This window comes from Sinocyclocheilus grahami, unplaced genomic scaffold (assembly GCF_001515645.1).
Source record: "Sinocyclocheilus grahami isolate Dianchi unplaced genomic scaffold, SAMN03320097.WGS_v1.1 scaffold58.1, whole genome shotgun sequence".
NCBI lineage: Eukaryota > Metazoa > Chordata > Actinopteri > Cypriniformes > Cyprinidae > Sinocyclocheilus > Sinocyclocheilus grahami.
This window is the reverse complement of record NW_015505237.1, coordinates 986,000-1,012,419: the sequence shown is the minus strand read 5'-3', so window position 1 is coordinate 1,012,419 and position 26,420 is coordinate 986,000. Positions and strand designations below refer to the sequence as shown.

Here is a 26,420-nt window from a genome sequence, read left to right as displayed (position 1 = left end):
TGAATTTTGAATTTGAAAAATGTTAGCATCTGTAAAGAAAATGCATATTAAATCTGCATGTGTAAAGACGAAAAAAAAGAGAATGAATTCATTTATGAATTCTAAATGGTTTATTTTCCCGCTGTGGGTTCTGGATCAGAGATGCAATCCCCACCAGTCGCGATGCCAACGCCCTTTTGAGTTACTTTCACCAAAATAACTACAGAAGTAGTATTAACATTCTAAAATGACAAAATGTACTGCAGAGCATTTTACATCCAGTAGAGGGCGATATGGTGTATCATAATGACTGTGGGCTATCCCGGCTACTAACAATATACAGTAGCTTATAATTGGCAAAGTGTTGGCAAGAAGACAGTGCAAGAAAGGATGACAGTCAGAATCCCAAACGATCCAAGTCTGTTAAAAGTATGGTAGAGGTAAAGTGATTATCTGGCAATATCAGTGAATAGCTTGGGTATATTCATATTAGACACAACAGGACTATATGTAAATTCTAATGCCATGACAAGATGGCGCATACACCCATTAGCTGCTTTTCCACTGGCCAGTGCGAGCCGGGGCTTACAGCGAGCCGGGTGGGGCTAATAGCCTCGGACCTCGAGCACAGAGGCCGAAATCATGCCACGTTTCCACTGTTGGGCCAGTAGCCTTGCGGCACTCCTGTAAAACCCGCCCCAAATACGCCTTCACTGGACTACATCACACAATACAAAGTTCCACCAGCGAGAGGGAGATGAATTAAATAAATCGCTAAACAAATATATCAGAAGCTGGCGTTTAGTCTTTATTTACAAACTTGGACACCACACATGGCTATTGACTGACCACGAACAGGAAATAGAATTTATTTGCGGCATTTTTGATTCGTTAATGTCTCGCGGTCTTGCTGTTTTGTTTTTTCTTTGAACAATTAAATTCTGGGCTAAAAATGTGTTTTAACGCAAGCGTTACTGAACATGTACCGAGTAAAATATTACTGAAAATTGATTAGTAATGCCTTACACTACTGCGTTACAGCGAAAAGTAATCCGTTACCCTAATGCATTACTTTTGTAACGCGTTACTCCCAACACTGAATTTACGTTCAGTGGATACTCTCCAAAATGGCGCTAGGGTAATGCGGAGGAGACGAATTGTTGAATAAAGTCGTTATTTTTTTCTTTTGCGCTCAAAAAGTATTCTCATAGCTTTGTAAAATTACAGTTGAACCCCTGATGTCACATGGATTATTTTACAAATCTCCTTGCTATGTTTCTGGACCTTGATCGTGTAAGGACCCTTGCTGTCTATGAGAGGCTCAGAGAGCTCTCAGATTCCATCAAAAATATCTTCATTTGTGTTCTGAAGATGAACGGAGGTCTTATGGGTTTGGAACAACATGAGGGTGAGTAAATAATGACAGAATTTTCATTTTTGGGTGAACTATCCCTTTAAAAATCATCATTATACAGCCCAGTGCTCTTGCAGGTGTATGTTTTGTGAGAAATTTGCATGTTTTTTTTTTTTTTTTTAGATAAAGATGATATGTGAAACTTAAAAGGAACACTATGGAGTGCCTATTACTTGGATATGCTTCAGTTGTATCCCACACAAAACTCATGAGAGAGTTATCTGATGTTTGAGAATGTTGTCGTGGCAGTTGAGGCTGTTATTTTCAGACAGGGAAGGTTGTTTACCACGACCATCTTTCCTTCATGTGATACTAATGCTTCAACATTGTTTTGAAGAGCCACAGAGTCATACATGTGCTTGTGAAAAGCATGTTTTTATCACACAGTGTCAGTCATTCTTAAAATATTCTTTGAGGTAAGCAGATTTCTTCTTCAAGACTGTCTTTTTCTTAGAACACACGTAGAGTTTCCATTAACAACACAATCTAAGAAAAATCTGACAGCCAGCAATAAATAAAAGATCACAATGCTCATCTGGCACCACAGGCAGACTTTCCCAAGAGTTATAGCGCTCCAAAGACTTTTATGATAATATAACTCTGACCAACAATTAAAATGGCACGCACAGAATGTTTAGGCTGCCATTCAAAATAAGTCAGGGATGTTAATTTAAGTTAATATTGCATTGTTCACCAGGTAAGCACAAACATCTAAAATATGAACAAGTAATGTTTTTGTTTTAGTGTGCTTTCTGCCTTTTACTGGACTGGACTTTGAGGCCTACAGTGAAGCTAACCCGTGACATTTTGTTGTATAGGAGTTGCTCAATGAAGATGATGTCATGACAACACTGACTAGTTGATGGCAACACAACACTAGCGGCCCCAAACATATTTACATGAATATTTGTGTTGTACAAATACATGTAAATTGAATATCCTGAGTTGTAATGTGAACAACAGAAAAAGTAAAAATGCTAAATAAAAGTAGCAACCAAGTTTAAGCAAGTTTTAAAACAATATTTCAAAGATCCTCTGTAGATATACAGATCAAAATTCAAATCAAAAATCAAAACTTTGGGATTACATTTTCCATCCATTTCTTCTCAACATGAAGAAAGCCTTTAAAGTTGGATCTATTTTGTAAAACTGTGAAACTAAGATCTTCCCAATGTTTATTCAGAGGAGGTATGATACAACACTTCTAAAATCCAAAAGAAAATATGGGATTTAATTTTAAGATTTATTATAATGTAAAACAAAGAAAGATTCTGAATTATTTCTAGGTCTCTAATAATTTGTCCAAATTGGAGACACTGACCATGTGTACTTGTACTTTTGTTTGGTGTCAGACTTTTGAGCCTCACTGTATGTACTTAGTTACACATATTGACGCAGCAAAGCCCTGTAGAGCAGTAGTGACCTTTTAGTCAAACACTGGATGTGAAGCGGCGGTACCAAAATATTTAACTTTCCAGAGCACCTCTAGACTAGAGGCTTACAGCCATCCTTTGCAGTTACATAAAAATAGAAAAAAATTAATTATTGATGGAAACCTGGTGAGTAGTCCCTGACATAGTTGCACAATACAGTCAAAATCATATGTATAGTTTAGGAAAACAATTGGTTGAGTCTTTTTCATCTATGTAAGTGTGTGAATAGCAGAATCCCTTCGATGTCTCTTATAGTATCTTTGGTTACCTCAGTGGTAACAGTGTTTAATGTATCCACTTATTTACTGAGGAAACCTGTAATTCAAGGCCACACAGGGAAAAACTTGGGATTATTTTTTACACTATTTGGAAATATTAGCAGTGTTTGCTAAGGCTAGCTTCATTATTATGATTCACGATTGTATTGTTACAGTGATACACTGCATTAAGAAGAAAATGCATATTCCAAATAAGTGCTGTACTTTTTTTAACAAATAAACTTAACAAGCCTATATAATCAGAGTGAATGAAGCTGTTGAACACTATTTTGAATTGTCATTACCAAGTTCGGCCAGCTCAGGCATCACTCAACACTGCTTTATTACGCAGCTCAAGAGCCTCTGCATTCCTCAGAGGGGGCTTCTTATTATGACCCTGTCTTTCTGTAAGAGAGAGAGAGCCTTGAACTGTTGGGCATCAAAATAGTTAGAAAAAGCTTGTAGTAAAAAGCTTCTAGATGTAATGTTTAGAAATGTTATTTTTAGGTTCCAATCAGATGAGTAATTCCATCGAGACAACATTCATAAAGAAACTGCAAATGCACCTATGTATCCGTCACCTTAGTAAAAGAGGTTGTATAGCGCCTCCACGTGGTTCTAAGTGGAACACAGCTGTGAAAATGTATAGGAGTTCAATTACAGGAAAGCCCCTAGACATGTCCATCCAGTTTAACTAAGTGGACCAGTCACTACAGAAATCTTTTTCACCACTCCAAGATTTTTCCTTTTTACGTCTTGGGGGCTTTGACAATATTCCTAACTCTGAGTTTTTAATTCCAATACTGATTCAAATAATTAGTAATCCCTTCTGAAGGATTTGGTAATACTTGAGTCATTACTAGTGGCTTACCATGACCATTACTTTTGAAGTAATTATCCTTTTTGCATTATTCACATTAATTAAGAACCTGAATACAGTAGTTCTTTTAAAGGTCTCTGGGAGATATGAAAAAAACAGTAGTTACTTATTAGCTAATAGTGAACTACTACTTTCAACTGAGCACTTACTTACTAACTCATTAATCAGAGTTTCTTGTTAGTTAATAGTAGTTACTAGAAGTTTAACAGTGCATTAGCCATTTGTTCCTTGTTCCATTAATTTGGAACAAACATGACAATTCTTGCTAAAGAAGGATTTAGAAATAGAACACTGATTTCTCACATATTTAGAAATAGCCTACTTTCACCATGTCGTTATTATTTTTATTACAAATTGTATTTTGGCATCTTATCTTGGTTGAAATATTTTGTTAGGCCTTTATCGCAGCACCAAATTATTAATTTGTTGAAACTAGCTGTCTCAAAATATCTATCTTGTACCAACTTTACTGATCTGTGAAACACCTATTTAGATCTGTGATGTCTATTATAAGCAGCTGAGAAAATGAGCAGGCATGGTGGGAATTTGGCGCTGTTGGCTCTTCTAAACAAACGCTCACTCCTCATATCTCACTATCTATAATCACTCTCTTGGAGCTTTCGGTTTCCACTTGATTTCAATCCTGTCCATGCTTTATGAGAGCCCAGCTTTCAGGTCATTCCTGAATGTAGGTCAGTGCCGTTTATGAAACCACAAAAGTGATGACAACTTTTCAGGAGCATCTCCCTGTGGCCCCTATTGGTGACTGCAGCATGTCACTTTAGTGCGGCCACCCCTCTTGGATTCTTTTGCTATGATGCCCATGTGCGGACCCTACACTTCCCACCCATTGGATACTGATTATAAGTTATTTGCATAAAATTTGCTCTTTGCTATCCTATTGGTTCCAGTGAGGATGTCGCCTCCCAGAGGACCTCATGATTTCTGATTAGCTCGAGTTGGTGCCTATGCTGTACAAGCTCATATTTCTTCCCCCTTCTGTTTATTAATAAATGTAAACAGATAAAACGTTGCCTGAGAGACCAGCGGCATATGTTTAAACTCGGTCAGCGAGAGGCTAGACTACTGCTGTCCTATTTTCCTGTTCAGTTGGCTACCAGCTCTTCACTTTGGGTTCACTTCATGGTTATTGTCCTGGAAACTCGTAAGTTTTTTTTTCCTTAAAGGCTTTTGATTTTAGAATATTTACATTGGCACAGTATCCTAGAGCTCTATATCTACATCTTTAGACTTGTCATATCACTACCTACTCAGTCACTGCACAGTGTTTTCGTGGTTTTTCTTTCACACTTTGTTTCTATTCTTGGCGATGGTTTCACAAGTCTGGAAAGTTGGAGGAAATTAATTAATTAAAGACAAATGTACATCTATTTTCACTTGATTAGAGTTATTAGTTACTTCAAAACAACATGCAAAACTGCTGATATGTCATATAGTATGCTTGAGTAAACATGTCGAAGGAATGAGCAGTTGTTCATGATGGGGATTTTGGGATTATTGGCACTGGTGGAATGTTCTCTGTCTGTTCTTGCTGCCAGTTTCAGCAGCTGCTCTGTGTCCCATCGAGACTGGCATACGAAATAGCTGACGGGTATTTCTAGATACTTAAATCATACAATTTGGGCAAGGTTTATGTGCAAAAAATTTATTGTTTCCTCTTTTTGGCGATTGACAGCATTTTGATAAAGATCCAGAAGATGCATCTGTAGAAATCTGTAGAAACGTTACCGTTATATTCACTTCATGTTTGCCACATCCAAAAGCATGTATGTACTGTACCAATGTGTACATATACAACTGACCAAAGGTCCACTCGCAGATGTTAATCTACGGGTTCATGATCAGTCAGCTGTTCGACAAGTTTATGCAGCTGTCCTTCAATGACGCATTCGCTTCAGATTTCTTCTCACCATCCTTTGATCACTCAAGAATCACAGTTCACACAGCACATTGTACATACTTAAACTATAAAATGAACTTGATGGCTAACCACAAGATGTGTTAATATAGTGATCAATGCATTTGGTGTCTGTGAAAGTAATACAAACTACATGCCGTAGTTAATTCGGACTTAACTGGCATTCCCATAATATTCACCTCATAGGTCAACATATAAAATGGACGATCAAGAAATGAACTTTGAGCAAGCTTATGGGTCTCTGTCGGAGACAGACAAAACGTTTGAACCCTTATTCATTGAGGAGGAAAATGAAGACTATTTTGAAGACTGCTTGGAAGAGATTGAGGCTGCTCTAACTCTTCCTGGAGAGTCCATGCCTTATTCAGTAAAATGCAGAGAATCTTTGCAAGCTGAGTTTAATGGACTTATGCAACAGATGTTGGCACAGTTAGATGCTTTTGATGCAGCCCATCCAACTACTGCACCACTGGAGTTATTTTCAGAAACGGTGAACAAAACGGACAAGAATGGATTCACAAAAACAATCAAGTTCGGAGAGACGTGCATTCCTGAGAAAGAGCAAACTGTGTTGGAGGTCGAAGATAATGCTGTTGGCATCCCTGTTGAGGCAAGGCCTGAGTTGTCTGCCACCATGGAAATACAAAAGCTCAGAGAAGCATTTGAGAGCTGTATTGAGGAGGTGGGCCAGTTGGAGCGCAGAAGGGATGAGTTGGTTCAGGAGCTTCTGGAGCTGGAGGAGCCAATGGCCCAAGAGCTGCAGACTGTGAGGGAGGCTCTGGGGGAAGAACAAGGCCTCCTGTCCAAAGTCGGACTGGAAAGACAAAGCCTGCAGGAGGAAACTCAAAAGACCAAGAGACATCTCTTCATAGCGGCCCGAGACTGTGCACAGAGACAAGTGCAGCTTGAATTACAACAGAAACAGGTGGAGCAGCTCAACCATGCTCAGGTAGTGTTAAGTGAACTAGTACAAGTACATTGAAACACAAAAGATTTCAGTTTTTTTATATTAAACTTAAGCAAGATTTTTATATTGATTAGGAGGATTTACAAATGTTGTTTAGAACTGTATAGCAAAAGGACACCGGGTGAGGTATTTTTTTCTGCTTTCCTGGTCAGGCCTGTAGTTAACAGATTTGCTCTGTTAGCATTCTCAGTGGCCCCAAAACAAAAATTAGGTTATTTTTAATGAACTGAATTTCTTTCTTGCAAAATGTGTTAACCAGATTATTTTAAATACCTGACAAGTTCCAACCAATAAAACTTGTAAAACAAATGTCATAGAAAATCATATGGTTCAAGTCAGAGGTCCACAGCCCCGGGGTCGCGACCCAGTACCGGGCCGTGAAACAGCTGCTGTTGGGCCGCAAGTACGCAAAATTAGTCTAGACTATATGCTATCCCACTGTATTATTTATTGTGTGTTTCCCCTTTGATAGCTAATATCCAAATTTACATAGAGCGCGATTTCAGAAAATCCTTTAAGATTCAGCTAATATTAACATCAATGGGAAACAAACATCTCTCGAAAGTTTCTTTAGTTTAGTTTTAGACACTAACTGTCACCCATCCCTCCTTGCTGAGACCTTATTATTGCAGGGAAACAAGCTCAGTGCTCCCACTGATTATTATGGTGAGTTGTTTAGTTTTAGTTTGTTGTTGCATGTAGTTGATATAGAGACGTAATTTGATGATTTCCTGTCTGCGAGAATATTGTCAAAACAAAAATAAAGGTCCATGGTATAAAAAAGGTTGGAGACCCCTGGTTTAAGTTGCTCAGTCCCTGTTGTTGTGATAAATGGGTGTTAAATTCACTCTAACTGTATTCAAAACCCTCTGGCTCAGGAGGAGCTGAAGGCCCTTGCTGTTAAGCTGACTGAGGAGATCGCCAAGATCCATTCAGATCACCAAAGCCACCTGCAGGAACTACAAAAGCAACTGAACACCACTCAGGAATCCACCAAGAAGAAAAATCGCTCTTATGTAACTCAAGGACGACGGGCCTCTTGTGACCTCCAGCAGTACCTGCATGGTGGGATTAAAGCTCTGGAGGAGTTCTACGAGCCCCGGTTAGTGTCCCTGCTGAAGAGACGTGAGGCCACCACGGATGCCCTCAGTAAGGCTAAAGAGCAGTGCCAGGAGCTGAGGGCCCAGTTAGGACCGTTGAGAGAAGAGGAGCAGATGCTGAGACTCCAGAGGACTTGTCTGGAGGAGAGGATCCAACTAATGGAGAGACAGAGGAGGGAAAATGTGGAACAATATCGGGTCAGTAATTTTCACAGATTTTAGATAATTGTCATTTTAGTTATTGAATGTTTAAATGTTCTTCATTCAGGACACAGTTGATACCTTAGAGGAGAATATCAGAGAACTGAAAACTGAGCTCAAGATCCAGATAAAGAAGACAGAAGAATTGGATATGCTGAAGAACAACACGGCCAAAGAGCTGTTCTTCTACAGGCAAGTGCAGACACTTTTTCAAAGAGGTTTTTTTTTTAAACAGGGAAAATACTATTACACCATGCATGTACCAAGTGATAAAAAGACAGTTGCAATATTTCTAGTTCTATCACACTAAACTAGATAGCACCGCCCACAGTGATATGTCATTGGTCCAAAAGTTTACTCTATTAAATATTAAAAGGGGGTAAGATTCCCCCGGGGCATGATGACCCCAATTTTTTATTTATTATTTACGGTAACTCATAATGTTATAATTCAGTAATTCCATGAATTAGACGTACATCTTCACTTTTCATTAAAACCTATAAGCTAATTCAGTCAAATCAAGTTATGACGTATCTTTAATTAAAATATAGGCAATTAAATATGGAAATATCCATAGGTTACACTTAATTTTAAGGTGTCCTTGCAACAGTGTAATTATACATTTAAGTTCTGAGTAATATTAATTAACTACATGTACTTACTATATGGTTAGGGTTAGGATTAAGGTTTGGTTTAAGGGTTACTTGCATGTAATTATGCATAATTTATTGTTATTATAATAGTAAGTACATGTAACGTGTAACAAGGACACCTTAAAATAAAGTGTTACCCCATATGCCTGTATAAGTCATAAAATAAATGTAACTTTCAGATGAATCTCTTTTAGTCTGATGCTGCTTTGCCTGTCATCAGTTGTTCAATTATTTACTAAAGTGCCAAAACATAATTTTAAATACAATAGCTGATTTAGTATGTTACATCAATGCCACTTACTGATGTAAATATACACAAATATATAAATATTAATAAGAATGATATCAAACGTCATTAATACATTTTGACAACTAATTTGCAAATGTTTCAGTTTATTTCCCTTAATAACACATTGGCTGATGCATCATCATTCTTTACACGCTACACTTATATAAAACATATATTACTATTTAAGGGGTGTTTACATGTCACTGTTTTCAGCTAAAAGCTGAAAACTTTTTATGGGTTTTGGCTGATCATTTACACGACAACAGTGTTTTGCGGGCCTGAAAACGCAAACTTTTGAAAAAGGGTTTGAAAGTGTACGTTTTTGAAAACGCTACCGTTATTATGTCTGTGTAAATTACAAAACCACATCATGTGCATATGTATAATGTGTTTAGTCTATAGGCATGCGTGAGTACTTGGCAACCAAAACCAACAATGGTGATATTCACGGCTCTGTAGAAGAACGCATATGTGCACAAGTGCGTAGGTTTTTATTTTTTATTTTAATAAAGTGACCGCCCACTACTGGCCTGGCATGTATAATTCAGCATTTTCAGACATTTTCGCAAATCCATGTGAATGGGGATACTTTTGACAACATTGTTGTCTGTATACAAAGCTTTTCAAAAATGCAAAAAAATAGCATTTTCCGTTTTTAGTACCTCGTTGTCGTGTAAATGTACCCTATAAAAGCACATTGTTCTCAAGAGGAACATCTTCCTCCATCTTACCCTACGTTCTGATTGGCTGATTGTACTGGATTTCCACTTTCAGTGTGGACAGACAATTTACTTTTACTAATTGCTGAAAACTTACTGCACTGCATCTGGTTAGGATGGCACATCTATACTTTACGCCTTTATTGTCTTACAGAGAGCATGTAGAGGGCACCTGCAAGCAAGAGAACTGTGTGGTGGTGGAAAAAGCCTAATGAACTAAAGTTTGTGTTATTGATTATCTTATGTCAAATGTGTTTGATATATTGTTTTCATAGTTTAATCGAAACTGCCTCTCTTCTCTTATTAATAGTATCCTTAAAGGGGTCATATGATGGGATTAAAATGTTTCCTTTCTCTTTGGAGTGTTACAAGCTCTTGGTGCATAAAGAAGATCTGTAAAGTTGCAAAGACTAAAGTCTCAAATCCAAAGAGATATTCTTTATAAAAATTAAGAGTCAGCCACGCCTACCTAAAACGGCTCGTTCTAACACGCCCCCACATGTCTACATCACTATGTGGGAAGATTTGCATAACGCCACCCAAATATTCACGCAAAGAAAGGCGGCGTAACTTTTATTCTTGCTGTAGTATTGTTGTTGCCGCTGCCGCCATGTCCTGAAGGCGCTGTGTTTCGTTGTGAAAGCGAAACTACTTTGTTTGACCTGCCAAAAGAGGATGATATCGGCTTCGTCATGCCTGGAGCTGATCCGTGCTGGTCGCTGAGGAAATACAACAACTTCATGCTGTGGATCGCCGGATCGGCTTTCACCGTGGACGAAGCGGAGTCCAGCCCAGGGTCGTCACATGTGGTTGCCGCAAGCCTCCTTCGTCGAATCCGCCACCCACCTCTGCTCACTCTAACCCTCCGGCCGTTCCTCACTCTAGGCCGCCGTGTGTGACACTGTGTTTCGTTGTGAAAGCAAAACTACTTTGTTTGATCTTCCAAAAGAGGACAAGACTAGAAATCAGTGGTTAAGCTGCATTTACAACACTGTTCCAGAACACTTCAACCCAAATATTCAGATGTGTGCAGCGCATTTTATGGAGGACTGTTTCCTGATCCTGGTGGAGTAGACTACAATGCCGGCTGTTCTGACTCACAGTCTGTAAATACGTTTTATATATTTAAAGAGTTTTCATATTTTATATTTTTTATATTTAAAGCAAGTTTTTTGGGCAGAGTAGCGCTTGTTGTTTGTCATTTCTCTGATCACAAATGCAGACATGGTTTTATGTTTACGCGGCGCGATGCAACGCAATGCGTAAAAAGACAGTATAAGTCATTATAATCCATAATTATGTCCCCACTGGATGCAACAAATGCCTCGTTTATAATGGCTTTTCATGTTTTTGAATCATCGCTCCGGCCAGACAGGGCATCATCAACAGTATGATAAGGGACGTAACATTTCCGTCACACGCTTGAGGTATTCGGCCAATCACAACGCACTGGATAGCTGGCCAATCACAGCACACCTCGCTTTTCAGACCGATGAGGTTTATAAAAATCAACGCGTTTCAGAAAGGCAGGGCATAGAGGAGAAACAATAATGTACAGTATGTGGAAAATAGTGTTTTTTGAACCTTAAACGGCATAAACATTTCATTACACCAAATACACAAAATAATGTTCTTTTTAGCAGCATCATATGACCCCTTGAATAGTCAATCACCAAAGCAGTAACCCCAGTTTACTGAAGAAGCACAACAGTGTTTTCTGCAAAGGTCAAATTAGACTTAAAAAAAAGAAAAGAAAAAAAGCAAGTACCAATAGTGTCAGATATCCAGATCTTTATCTGACAAGTTACAGTTTAGAATGTTCTTAAAACACGGTTTTGTTGTGTGTATAAGAGGGAATAAAGCTCATATATCAAGTGGTGGCAGTGAAAGTGCTTTCTCTTGTGAGTTAAGTGGGCAAAACTTATTTGGGCACTGTAGGAGAGCTCCACAAACATGCCGACAGCATGATGATGAGAACGTCTAGATGAAGGACTTCGAGAAGATGAATTAAGCTATTGGTTGATTTGCTGTCTTGTTAATAAGATGAACCAAACAAGAATTAGAAATATTGTTTATGACTCGTACCTAGTTGTGAATAGAGTACAGTACAAGGATATGAACTCTGTCTGAGTGACAGGGAGCATGTTTTTTTTTGTTTTTTACTGAATAAGTTGCTACTTCAAAACATTTGTGACCTAAAACGTAGAAAATTTTAATCTGGGTAATAACAAAAATAAAAGGCATTTGTTGAGGAACACTGGGTTTTGTTCAGTCTCTTTTTTGCCTTTCGTTTGGTTAACAATTACAAGTGGTCAGGCAGGCAAGACAGATCGTCGTTTACATCTGGTTGTAATATCCATCTCAAATAAATCTTTTGTGGTCACTTATGAGAGAGGGAACTGCGGCAAATTCTGAACATGAGCATGAGGGAGGAAGGGTAAGTGCCAGCTATCTTTTATCCTGTGATGATCTCTGCTGTTTAAGTATATTGACTCGTAAAAAAAAGAATGACAAAGTACTCTTACAAGTACAATACTAATTACATACCTACCAAAGACCTAAATAAAGAACCAGTACGAAACACTACCTGCTTTTTATCTTAAGGCAACTTGCTGTTATACTATAATACTGCAGTACTGATTTAAAACCCCATAATTGACAAGCTTAAAAAAAAAAAAAAAAGTCTTACCTCAAAAATCGCTTTTGCTTTCAGTCTCAGCGCAGTCCCCGAGCCTGCTGTGAAGCGCGAAAGCTGTAGTGATGGGTCGTTCTTGAACGATTCGTTCATTTTGAACGAATCTTTAATGCGTCTCGGGGAGTGATTCGTTCAGTCGCGCATGCGCAACATCCTATAGGTTCTGTACTGGAATTAGTCAAGTAGTTCACCTGGTTGAGTCTCCAGGTTTTTCCGAGTCGTTCATTCATCACCATAAGCGTTTTTTATTTTGCATTTCAAGCATCATAACGGAACAAAATAGGCAAACATAACCACAACTGTAAGTCCTCACAGACTGAGACATTCATATTAATCATACTATAACAGAGACGACCCATAAGCTTTCACCAATGCTTGTCAGATAAGAGGTGAGGTGAGCTAATCATAGACTGAAGACCCAGGTAAACAATGAATTCATCTCTTCTGTTTCTTATAGCAGTTTTGTATTGTTTGTAGTGATCAACGTTTGCGTTAGTAGACGTTAGGGAAGTAACAAGTAACATTTTAATTGTATTTTGCTAAAATGAACCAAAAAAATATGTTCATTTTGCTGAACGAGACTCAAAGGTCTGAGTCGGTAAAATGATCCGAACATCCCATCACTAGAAAGCTGGCAAGAGCCAAGCCCACAGACAAACAGGTAGCCCCGCCCCTAACTCACACCATTGGCATGCAGCCGCCTACAACTTTTCTGATTGGTTAACAATGGTAATCATTTTCTGCTGCCTGGGTCACGCACAATTTCTCACATTTTAGAACTTGGCAATGTATGTAAAAGATATACAATGCACTTAACAGAAAATCTTACAAAAGCTGCGTCACCAACAACATATAAAATAAATGTTATCAACAAAAACGGTTTATTCATAATGTTCTGTACAACGGTATGGACATACAGGAGAAAAACATTGAAAAGTCACATTAAAAAGACATTAAACACCACCTGACTGATACATGAAGCTCAAAGTAAAAAAAATAAAAATAAAATAAAAAAAAAAGTACACTAGAGCTTAAGTTACCAATACATCTAGCCAGTAATTAAATGGATACTTAAATGGGAAAATGCATTTGTAGGACAAGTAAAAAAAAAAAAAAAAATCTACTGATCATCAACATTGTACCACTGCACTCTGGTCACAATATACTACACACCTGAATAAACTTTTCTGAGATTAAGTAATACTTTAAGTATACTTAAACCGCAAGGAAATCTTCATGAGACACTGGTGGGAAGGGATAAGAAGGTTCATTTGTCTCATTCTGATATTGACCAATGATCAACTGACATTTTTCTTAGAAAAATACTCTATTAACAGTAGTAGAAAATGCCTGGTGGGGAAACAGTCAATTATTCCTTTTCCATTACTTAGGGGAGAGCACTTAAGTTCTTCACTTGTGTGTAGACACAGTTTTTTTTAGAAGAGTTTTGTCTTATGCCGAGAGTGGGGTGGTGTAAAGAGCCGTTTTATCCCTGAACCTCAGTGTCTGCTGACCCCTCTGGGTCCTCATCATTGTAGATGTTCTCTGCCTAAAATAATAAGAAATATGCATATAAAACAGAGCTATAAGATAAAACTAGAAAGGTTATGCTAAAACTCTTTTGCACAAACAACTTTTTCCTCCAACGTCCATATTTAGGGGTGGCATACACTTGAGCTGATGTTTATTTATTGCAGAGGAGCTGATAGAAAATTCAAAGTTGTAACAAATAGGCTTAAAAGCTGATTGTGTCCTTACCATCTGCCAGACTTGCATGATGTTGTCCTCAGAAACAGAGCAAATCACCCACGGCTCATTTGGATTCCAGGAGAAGTCCGAAATCTTGGCTGTATGGCCTCCATGTATGAACTACATTTTTTAGAAAATAAATAGTAAATAATGCTGCGTTCAAGTTCTCCTGGGACATTCGTACTTATGAGTTGACAAGTCGTAATTACGACATCAGGTGCATTCAAGTCCGTTTAGTCGGCACAAGATGGTGGTGTACCTTCTTTTAATAAAATACAACAGGGTCTGCATTTTTTTACTTGGATTTCAGCTGCGTAACAAGAACATGACCAATTTAAGTTTATAGGACAACTAAACTATCAATTTAAAGAAAAATTTACCGTCAACTACAGAAGTTGCATCCATCGAGTTGCGCCATGTTTCTCATTGACACGCCCCCAACTCGGAAACTCAGGGCTTAAAGAAAATTTCAAGTTTCCCACGCATAATAACGACTTTGTGGTGGCGTTCATGTGCGTTCAACTCGTAAATACGATCTATCCGACATGACTTGAACGCACCATAACATTACCTCAGAGAAAAACACAATAACTATCTAAATATATACATACACTTAAAATAAAACTGAACAACATTACTACTCACCAGTAACTCTGGAGGTCCATCCTCTGCATCTTCTGGTGACTGTTCCTCACCGATTTTACTAAAAGAAAAACAATGAATTCTCATTAATGTAGAAAGATGTTAATAATAAAGTATTTTCCATTTCTGCGGTAGTAGTGAGTAAAATGAAAATGAGACAACCCACCTGAGGTCCCAAACATTGAGTCGCCTGTCTGTTCCACTGGAGGCCAGGATGGTCTCATTATGGGGTGACCACTGAACCTGTGGACACATTTGAAGAGTTTGTTATTGCACTCATTTATCTTTAATTTCATCTACAATCATGGCAGGAAGGGATTTGATACCTGAAAGATTTCATCTTTGTGCGATTCAAATGAGTGAAGTTTCAGCTTCAGGTTTCGCAGATCCCACAATGCAACAGTCTGTGAGAGACAAAAAGCACAATTAAGAGGTCTAAATATAGAAGCACATTTAATAAGTGTTCACAGGTGTGACAGAACCAATTGCTCAATGTAGTTCTCACTTTGTCAGCAGAACCGGTGGCCAGAATGAACTCGCTGTAGGGGTTGAAAGACAAACAGTTGACCTCTGCAGTGTGGGCATCTACTGCATGACTGGGTTTGGATGTGTTATTGGAGCGTGTGTCCCAGCTAAAGAGAGAGGAGAAATCAGACTAAAATACTGCTCGCATTACATAACCACTGTTCGAACAGTTACATACCTTTGAAAATTACACTATGTGCTAAAAGTCATTCAGAGTACAGAAACACACAGGAAGACAAAGAACTTACATCATAAGCTTCTGGTCATCTGCAACAGACCCAAAGAGAGACTCATGCAGCAGATGCCAAGACACATCCTCCACTACAGCCGTGTGACCAGTGAAAATAGTCTTAGCGTCCACTATTTTTCCCTCCTTTGGCACTGTGCTGATGTCCCACAGACAGATGGTCTGCAGAAAAAACAGAAGAACTGTTGAAAACAAATGAAGGGTACAAAAAGTAACATCTGAAACCTCAGTATGTTTGCAATTGTACAGCTATAATTAATTGTGGTCACCATATAATGTCTTACGTGATCATCAGATGCACTCAGTAGGCAGCCACTCAGGTTGGGGTTCCAGGACAGACCATATCCTTCTTTCTGATGTCCCCTCAGACGCAGGTCAGGAGTACACTCTCCAGAGGGGTCTTCCAGGAGCACAGGAGAGCACAAATTTAGAGGGAATACTTAATATTGACATATGATACCTACACTCAAACACTGAGTTGACAAGTAGCTTGGAAATAAAAAGCTAAGTCTCCCATTATCATGTTTTCCCTACCAAATAAGGCATGGTCATAACCACATTGAACAACTAGTTGATTTGTGTGGTTACAAATCTAGAATTTATTTTTTAGTGCAGTGCTTTGAACGGTGTGCTGTGTGTTTACATGTTAAAATGCTGTCTTCAATCTAAGTGCTTTTTAGGCAACGCTGCTAGATACGTTGAGTTAAAAGTGACATAACTTTTTCAGAATTGCTCATACCAGGTTTGGAGGGGTGTTTGGTGTAGTCAAAGACCAGCACATCACTAGTGGGGGTCTTGGTGGCAATGATGCAGGGGTTCTGTGGCATGTAGCGAGCCCTGTTCACTTCTCCCTCATGATTAATCTTGATCTCAATCTCTATCTTGCCACTTACTGAGCCAAAACCACCAAACTCTGTGAACAAACAGAGAAACAGGTGTGACAACATGAGGCAAGTACACAGGTGGAGACGATGCAGTCACAATTTAGTTTATGATCTAAACATCATATATAAAATCACTCACCTCCTTTTTCACTGTCATAATGTGAGGCATCAAACTGGGCATCATCATTGGGCAGCTGGACACTGGCAATAACCAGGTGATTCTGCTCATCAGAGGTATGTGTGCCGAGAACCAGACGGTGTACGCTAAAATCCTTCCCTTCAGGTCTGTGAAACAGATGACAAGTGTGTTTATTTACACCTACTTTTATAAAAATGTACAACTGTGATGAAACAGAAACACTGGGCAAACAATATTCATTACCACATTCCTAAAGCAGTGAGCCTGAAAGATCACTATTATCATAACATCACAAATTTAAAAAAAAAAAGTTGAAAAGAGAGGGTGAAAAAGCCCACCAAACATCACTTGGAGCCACACCTACTCAATCAATAAATGAAATATTTTAAAGTAGGGCTCCAACAACTAATCCAAAATAATGGAAATAATTGACAATGAATTTGTTTATTGATTCGTCATTACTTTACAGCAGTGAATAAAACATTTTAGGGACAAAACATATCTAGAAAACAGCAAATTACAGTTAGCTGTAATTCTGGATTTTTCTTCCAATTAATTGATGACCAAAATAATCATTAATTTCATTCCTGTTTCAAAGGTAATGTCAGCAGGTGTGAACGTGTGTTACCTGGTGACATCTGGCAACCACTGAGCAGTAAGACTGGGCCACTCCAGCGCGTGGGTCATCACCAGGTCGTAAAGAAACGGAGTGTTTTTCTTCCAGATTTTATATTCTTCATTTATCACCCTCTCCTCCACCGCGTCATCAAATGCAGCTGTAACAAAAAGGGGCGGGAAAACAAGATGAGAGCTGTCAAAACGACTTCAACACCGATACTTCTTTAGAGCAACTTGAATATGTAATATCAAAGCCCCCCCCACCACACCACACAATTACTGTATTACAATAAATTACTTTCCGTCGAATTTATATGTAAATCTACTAGAAGATGAAGATGCAACCAATATTGTTCAATCTGTCATAAAAAAACAACAACTTAACATTAAGTGCACATTGCCAAAATATTTTTCACTCATCAGATAGCAACACAAAAAAAATCCAAAACAATACTCAAAGCTTCCTGAAATGAAGCGACTCATCCCACACTCACACTTCAACTTAAAAGCCAAACAAACTTAGCCGTAGCTAATTAACTAAATAGCTTAATAGTTTAGATACTTCCTCACACGTTCCCATCATAACAACAACACATTTACGCCGAAAAACAGCAACTGTGTGCTCATAACAAGCTCGAATGTGTGAACTGTACTGATGCAGCAGCTCTGTCGTTATGGCGGGATTCGGCCTGCGCTGAATTCACACCAACAAACACCACCGCAGCCGGCTTAGTTTAACCACCGCCGTTAAAAGAGAGAACCCCGAATGCCACGGAACCCTACCAACCTTCTTTATCAGCCATAACGCCTGGACAGACAGCTACCACTCGTAAACCTGACCGATAACAGGATACCGGTGTAGATTCCTCGCGAGTGCAGGATGCTCTTTGTCTCGCGCCGGCGTGCACGTTCGCGCCAACTCGGACAGACACAGCAGAGCACGCGCCACCAATGAGCGGAGAGGAGAAGAAGAGCGGCTTCTTCTGCGGAGGAGCAGGATCACACGCTACACCCTCTACACTGCCCTCTGCTGACAATACGCCACCAAACCTTCTTCCGTTTTGTGGCGTTACATCCTGTGTGCATATCGCCACCTACTTTTGTTACGCAGTCATTTTTGCTTTTCCTGTTCTTACACACGTATATACACAAATATTCCTACTTTAATAATTATTCGATGCTCCATCCTATTCCTTCTCCCCAGGCTCCACCTGGCGCTGCGTGTTCAGCTCCTCCAGACTAAATCCGTGGTCTCCTAAAGATCCAGAATAGAATAGAGCATCCGCATTCTATATTTAAATCCGTTCACTTAACCCAGTAGTATAAATGCATTTTATTAATATCCTGTATCCTTCTCGATCTCTGTTAAACTCATATCCTAACAAGTATTCCAAATCCTTATTTACCTTCCCGTTTTTGTTTAAATGATATTAATTCCTTTCTTTCGTCATCATACCTTGTACAATTATATATTAGACCAGTCTCGTGTACTCCAGTTATGAACAGTGAAGCGTTCAATCCCGAGTGTCCAAGTCTCATCCTAGTTATTATAACCTTCTTTTCTATTTCTACCACTTACACTTCTTTTAGTATTAACCATTTTTTTTAATATTATATAAATGCCTTCCCTTATTATCTGTATTCCATATGTCCTGCCATTCTTTAATAATATTTTCCTTAAGGATAGTTTTAATTTAGCCTTTACTTAAAGGAACATTAAAACCTATTACTTCTCTTTTTAAAGGGGTCATATGATTGGCCGAATACCTCAAGTGTTTAACGGAAATGTTACGCCCTTTACCATACTGCGTTTCCATGTGTCCCGGTGCGACGAGACAAAACCAATATAACCCATTACAAACGAGGTATTTGTTGCGTCCAGTGGGAACATAATTACTGATTATAATGACTTATACTGTGTTTTTACGCTTTGCGTTGCATATTGCACTGCATAAACATAAAACCATGTCTGCATTTGTGATCGGAGAAACGACAAACAAGCGCTTCTCTACACTGCTCAAACTCGTGTTTGAATCATCAGTGGCAAATCCTTTAAATATAAAAAAACGTACTTACAGGCTGTGAGTCAGAAGTGCCAGACTGTCCTTGCAAAGTTGGAACTGCCCCAATTTATAGAAACATTATGTCCTCTTTTGGAAGGCATGACGAAGCAGATATCGTCCGCTTTTGGAAGGCCAAACAAAGTAGTTTCGCTTTCACAACGAAACACACAGCGGCTTGAGTGAGCGGCGCCCGGCGGATTCGACAAAGAAGGCTTGCGGCAACCACGTGTGACGACCCCGGGCTGGACTCCGCTTCGTCCACGGTGAAAGCCGATCCGGTGATCCACAGCATGAAGTTGATGTAATTCCTCAGAAACCAACACGGATCAGCTCCAGGCATAACGAAGCGGATATCGTCCTCTTTTGGAAGGCCAAACAAAGTAGTTTCGCTTTCACAATGAAACACACAGCATCTCCACAACATGGCGGTGGCAACAACAATACTACAGCGAGAATAAGTTACGTCACCTTTCTTTGCGTGAACATTTGGGCGGCGTTACGTAAATCTTCCCACACAGTGACGTAGACATGTGGGGGGCGTGTTTAAACGAGGCATTTTAGGTAGGCGTGGACAAGTCTTAACTTTTATAAAGAATATCTCTTTGGATTTGAGACTTTAGTCTTTGCAACTTTACAGATCTTCTTTATGCACCAAGAGCTTGTAACACTCCAAAGAGAGATTGAAATCGCATCATATGACCCCTTTAAAGCATTTTTTGCTAATTCATCAGCAGATTCATTACCAACTATTCCCACATGTGCTGGCACCCAGCAGAATCCAACTACCACTCCTTTTTTTTGTATACGCCATAATAATGTAAATATTTCACATATCAAATCTTCTCTAGAAGATTGCCGAGTAATCAATGATGTTAAAACAGAAGCAGAGTCAGAGCATACCACTACTCTGTCTGGTCTTACTTCCTCTACCCATGTTAGTCCTATTATGATAGCAACCATTTCAACAGTATATATTGACAATTTAAAATCTGGAATATATATTCCTACTCCTGTAAGCCCTGTTTTGGGGTCTTTAGATCCATCAGTATAAATGTGCATACTTGCATAAAATCTTTCCTGTATATACTTATTTACATTATATTTAATACTACCCATTTCCTCCCATTCTCTTTTCTTATCCAATATCTCTAGATCAATTTTAACATCAGGAATTATCCATGTTGGCACCTCTCCCCATACAGGTGACACACACTACATTCTATATTTGTTACCTGATATTTCCCTGCTAACTGATTTATATTCCATACATTTCCTCTCCCTTTGTTATTTGAGTATTCCCAGCAATTATTTAAAATATATTTAGCTATATGTTTTCCAGAATAACTCTTTAAAGACAACCAATATACCAAAGACAATTTAACTCTCCTCAAACTCAATGGCATTTCATTTGCCTCTACTAATAACGCATTGATTGGTGTTGTTTTAGTTGCTCCTAAGCATATTCTAAGAGCTCTATACTGTATCCTATCTAGACTCCTTAATAATGTTTCTGATGCTGAACCATAACTCATGCATCCATAATCTATTATAGATCTTATCAAAGCTTGAAATATTGTTAACATTGATTATTTTTCAGCACCCCATTCTTTTCCAGCTATTGCCCTCATCACATTTAAAATCCTCCTGCATTTTTTATCCATTTCCTCAACATGATTTTTTTCAGGGAGATCTCCCATCTAACCAAATTCCTAGGTACTTTAAAACCTTTACTTGTTCTAAAGGTTTTCCATACAATAGTAGTTCAATATCTTTAGAAACTTCTTTTTTCCTACTGAACAAATTTCCTCCCATTCTCTTTTCTTATCCAATATCTCTAGATCAATTTTAACATCAGGAATTATCCATGTTGGCACCTCTCCCCATACAGGTGACACACTACATTCTATATTTGTTATCTGATATTTCTCTGCTAACTGATTTATATTCCATCCATATCCTCTCCCTTTGTTATTTGAGTATTCCCAGCAATTATTTAAAATATCTTTAGCTATATGTTTTCCAGAATAACTCTTTAAAGACAACCAATATACCAAAGACAATTGAACTCTCCTCAAGCTCAATGGCATTTCATTTGCCTCTACTAATAACGCATTGATTGGTGTTGTTTTAGTTGCTCCTAAGCATATTCTAAGAGCTCTATACTGTATCCTATCTAGACTCCTTAATAATGTTTCTGATGCTGAACAATAAATCATGCATCCGTAATCTATTATAGATCTTATCAAAGCTTGATATATTGTTAACATTGATTCTTTTTCAGCACCCCATTCTTTTCCAGCTATTGCCCTCATCACATTTAAAATCCTCCTGCATTTTTTATCTATTTCCTCAACATGCTTTTTCCAGGTATATCTCGCATCTAACCAAATTCCTAGATACTTAAAAACCTTTACTTGCTCTAAAGGTTTTCCATACAATAGTAGTTCAATATCTTTAGAAACTTCTTTTTTCCTACTGACCACCATATAACATGATTTATTTGTTGACATTTTAAAACTCCATTCTATACTCCATTTTTCCACCTTTTTAATAGCTGTTTGCATACTTGAAATCACTTGGGATACATTTCGACCTCTCTTCCAAATAGCACCATCATCAGCATATAACGCACATCCCACACCATATCCTAAATTGTCAAAAATATCATTAATCATAATGTTAAAAAGAATTGGACTTATTACACTCCCTTGTGGAATACCATTTTCTGCCTTAAAAACTGATGACTGGCACGCTCCTACTTGTACTAAAAATGTTCGTTCAAATAAAAACTGAGATAACCAATTATACATTTTACCATCTATTCCTATCATTGCTGCTTTAATTAACAACCCTTCTCTCCATATTGTGTCATACGCTTTTTCTATATCAAAATATACTACTGCCATAATTTCTTTCATTTTTATTGCCTTCTCTATTTCGTTACTGACTTTTATTAATGCATTCATTGTTGATCTTTTATCTCTAAATCCACACTGATATTTACATAATTTACCCTTCTTTTCTAACTCATATCTATGAACTATGATCTTTTCCATGAATTCACATAAGTTTGAAGTTAAAGCAATTGGTCGATAACTTCTTGGGTTTGTTGGATTTTTACCTGGTTTTACAATAGGAATTACTACAGCTCGCTTCCATATCTTTGGAAGTATTCCTTCTACCCATATTTTATTATATAACTTAAGTATCATTAATAATACACTATCTGACAGATGCTTTATCATTATATAACTTATCCCGTCACACCCAGGAGCAGTATTGGCACATTTTTGAAGTGCTGTTTTCAGTTCTGTGATAGTAAACTCTGAATCCTATTATTAACTATTATTACCATTTCTCTTCTTCATTATATCTGGATTTTTGTCTAAAATATTTCTTCTTCTTAATTCATATTCTTCTCCCAATTCTATTCTATGCGCTTTTTCTAAAACCTTACCCAATATGTTTGCTTTGTTTATATCTGTTACTGCCACTGTATCCTCTTCAGTTAAAATTGGCATTTGACTGGATTTTTGTCTAAAATATTTCTTCTTAATTCATATTCTTCTCCCAATTCTATTCTATGTGCTTTTTCTAAAACCTTACCCAATATGTTTGCTTTGTTTATATCGGTTACTGCCACTGTATCCTCTTCGATTAAAATTGGTATTTGAGTTGACTTTTTCCCTTTCCCACTCATATTTCTTAACATGTTCCATATTTTATCCATAGGAGTATCTTTTCCAATGGTAGAACAAAATTCTCTCCAACCTTCTCTCTTGGCATTCTTAATTCTTCTTCTTGTGTTAGCTCTTGCTTTCTTGTTTCACCAAATTACTTATATTTATATTTTTCCTAAGTTGTTTAAATGCCTTATTTCTTTCTTTTATTGCTTTACTGCACTCTTTCCACCATGGAATATTTTGATTTTTCTGTCCTGCAATTCTTTGTGGTATATACTATATTATTAAATTCGTAATAGAGTTGCAAAATGTTTCTACTGAATCATCTACTACTATATCCTTATGTTTCACAATACTTGCTAAATGAACTCCAATCTACTTTCTCATACATCCATTTTCTTTGCAGAAAACACCCTGTACTACTACTATTTACATACAATTGGAAAATGATCACTTTCAACTGTATTCTCACGGCTTACTTTCCATTCACATATTTCAGCCATTCCATATATTAATGTTAAATCTATACTTGATACCGTATTCTCTGTTAAACCTAGTGCCTTGTCCTGTGTTTAAGCAACCACAACACATTCAATATCCTTAACCTCATTTAATTCCCTATACATAGTTCCTTCTTTTATAAATGTTACAACCCCTCCCCCTTGTTTCCCCACTCTATCCTACCGAATAGACAGATATCCTGGTAATACAAACTTGCAAATTTGGCTTGAGCCATGCCTCTTGTACACAAATAACATTTGGCATATATTCTAAATCTAATAAAAAAAATTTGAAATCTTGACCATTTGCTACGAGGCTCCTTGCATTCCATTGTATTACGCTCATCACCATTAAGCTACTCAGAAACCTGGGAAGCTTCTACTGTTGCTGATCGAGTAAGAATCTCATGAATCGTGTTTACTGAGATCCCAGAGATCCCTAGAAACTCTGTTGCAGCTTCTAGAATTGTTTTTATCTTGGCCGATCTACTTGGCAGCATAGCAGTGACATTAATTACCTTTACAATAAAGGCTAGAAAGTTCTCTCTTGTCCTTATTAGTGCATTTTCTTTTATAGCACACTGATGTTTACATTCAGACTCCTTTGTTTTCCCCTTTTCTTTGTTCCTTGAGTCTTGTGTGATTTTGTCCCTTACCTCTTCCCTCCTGTCCTCCTTACTTCCACAGACCTTCACTGCTTCAGCATAAGTGACTTTATTCTCAGCCTTATATTGTTTTAACTTCTCTTGCTTTAATTTGTACCTCACATCCCCCATATGCTGCACTATGTGGACCACCGCAGTTACAGCATTTTAGTCCATTCACCTCTGTGCATGTGTCAAATTCATGTTCTCCTCCACATTTTACACATCTTACTTCCCCCTACACACTGCAGCCACATGTCCAATTCGATGACATTCAAAACATCTTAATGGCATTGGGACATACACTCTTACTGGATAACTAATATATCCCATTTGTACCTTTTCAGGCATTTTCCCTTCATATGTCAGCAAGATACTCTCCTGTCGTTGTCCTTCCTTTTTTTTTGTTGTCTTCTCACATTAACAATTTTCCCTCCTTTTTATATTTTCATGAATTTCATCAGTGGTTATATATGTTGGAATTCCACATATTACCCCCTTTTCAACCTTAGCTACTCCAATCTCTTTGGATGTAATCTTTTCCCCATTAATTTCTTTCATATTTAGTAGTTTGTTTTTTTTGTCCAATTATCAGAACCCTCCCTTGTTCTAAACATTTAGCCAAAACAACGGTTCCAATGATTTTAGCGATCGCTTTGGACAGTCCTATTGAACGCAAATGCTTTCCTGAACTCTTTTTCAAATGTCAACATAACTTTGAAACCATTCTCCTCAGTATTTTGTACAATTTGTTCTCTTGGACTGATTTGCTTTGGTCTTTTTTTTAATTGTATCTTGTGTAGTTACCACCATATCCCCACTATCTTCCTGGTCCTTAGAAGATTTCTTACGTTTTGAGTTTTTCTTTCTTGAGTATACCTCCGTAAATCCGGACCTGTCCTCCATTATCGACTCTTCAGAATCTTCATCCATGACTGCACAACAGCAAACGTTTGTTCTCTGCTCTGCCTGACAGAACTTTTCCGGGTTTTCCAGCGAATTGTCTCGTTAGCGTTAGCCACCAAACACCGAAGCACGCCCGACAAAGAGCAACCGCTTCCGACCACGCCACCAAATCTTCTTCTTCTTCTTCTTTGGGTTTTAACGGGAGCTTGCATCCTTAACGTTGCAGTACTGCCATCTTCTGGTTCTAGTTATCTCCCATATACTTTAGTCATCATATTCTTGTCGCGAGTCCCGTTTTAGTCAGAGAGCAAATCAAATATTTCGACGCCACCAAATGAAACATTTGGTAGTATATATAAATACAATTGACTTGAATTTAATTTCACTACTTTTTTTTTTTTTTTTTTTAATATTAGACTAATTTTACCAAAAAAATAATTCAGGGAAAAAATATTACAACCTGACTTTGATGCAAAAGTCAGACGTAAACAATATATACACACTCACACATATCAGTCATTCTTGAGACGTGGGACAAAACAGGTCCAGCAAGGGTAACTGCTTTAAAAAATAAAAATATTTTGGGGGATTAATAATAGAATGTATTTAACACAATTATCACCTTCAGTTTCATTTTCTCATTATTATACCAAATCTGTGTTTCTTAATGTCCTCTCACTACTACATCTAAAACAGTGTGTCCACAGAGAAGGGTTCAATCATTCATATGCAATAAAATGGATAAAAATGTTTTTTAATGATTTAATGAGCTTGTTTTATCAAAAGCAACACTTAATAATATCACCTAGAATATTTTGATAATATTTCATTATGATATTTTATATTTGTTGTGGAATTGTTGGTCACATGTGAAAGTGTATTCTGTCTGCTAACACGAGAATGTGTTTTGAAATGTTAAAAACATCTTGAACGATGTTAAAGATAAAGCTGAAATTATGTTACACAGTCCAAAGTAAAAAAAGCACATTTTGTTAAAAAAGAGAGTTGGAGGTTGGGAGGTTGAATCAAAGCATAGCTCAGTAGCTTAGTACATATAAGATACATAAATGTAGTTTCATTTGTCTGAGTACAAGGTTTTATTTTTTCAATTTTGCACCCTGTTTTGTCCCACTTCTCAAGAATGACTGATATGTGTGTGTATTGTTCTACATGTATATGCATATATGTATATGTCTCCACCTGTGTACTTATCTCATGTTGTCACATCTGTTTCTCTGTTTGTTCACAGAATTTGGTGGTTTTGGCTCAGTAAGTGGCCAGATAAGAGATTAAA

The 26,420-nt window shown here is 37.8% G+C and overlaps 2 protein-coding genes across 4 annotated transcripts; one reads left to right on the top strand and one right to left on the bottom strand.

Moving 5' to 3' along the window:
• The first annotated feature begins 4,943 nt into the window (after positions 1-4,943).
• On the top strand, positions 4,944-10,203 carry LOC107584354 (syncoilin-like). Of its 2 annotated transcripts, XM_016270931.1 has the most exons (5): positions 4,946-5,128; positions 6,089-6,851; positions 7,748-8,167; positions 8,238-8,362; positions 9,986-10,203. In XM_016270931.1, the coding sequence occupies exons 2-5, from the start codon at positions 6,102-6,104 to the stop codon at positions 10,041-10,043; spliced, it is 1,353 nt and encodes a 450-aa protein (XP_016126417.1). In that variant the 5' UTR covers positions 4,946-5,128; positions 6,089-6,101; the 3' UTR covers positions 10,044-10,203. The 2 variants fall into 2 exon arrangements, with proteins under 2 accessions (XP_016126416.1, XP_016126417.1); XM_016270930.1 differs by lacking the exon at positions 9,986-10,203 and having other exon boundaries at positions 4,944-5,128; positions 8,238-8,490.
• A 3,335-nt stretch (positions 10,204-13,538) lies between these two features.
• LOC107584269 (histone-binding protein RBBP4-like) lies at positions 13,539-25,308 on the bottom strand. 2 transcript variants are annotated; one of them, XM_016270822.1, is made up of 12 exons: positions 25,072-25,308; positions 17,341-17,488; positions 16,713-16,858; positions 16,429-16,602; positions 15,974-16,089; positions 15,691-15,851; positions 15,423-15,549; positions 15,244-15,321; positions 15,084-15,160; positions 14,921-14,978; positions 14,285-14,395; positions 13,539-14,075 (listed from the first exon to the last, which is right to left on the bottom strand). In XM_016270822.1, the coding sequence occupies exons 1-12, from the start codon at positions 25,151-25,153 to the stop codon at positions 14,013-14,015; spliced, it is 1,341 nt and encodes a 446-aa protein (XP_016126308.1). In that variant the 5' UTR covers positions 25,154-25,308; the 3' UTR covers positions 13,539-14,012. The 2 variants fall into 2 exon arrangements, with proteins under 2 accessions (XP_016126308.1, XP_016126309.1); XM_016270823.1 differs by lacking the exon at positions 25,072-25,308 and adding an exon at positions 18,118-18,323.
• Between the last annotated feature and the right edge of the window lie 1,112 nt (positions 25,309-26,420).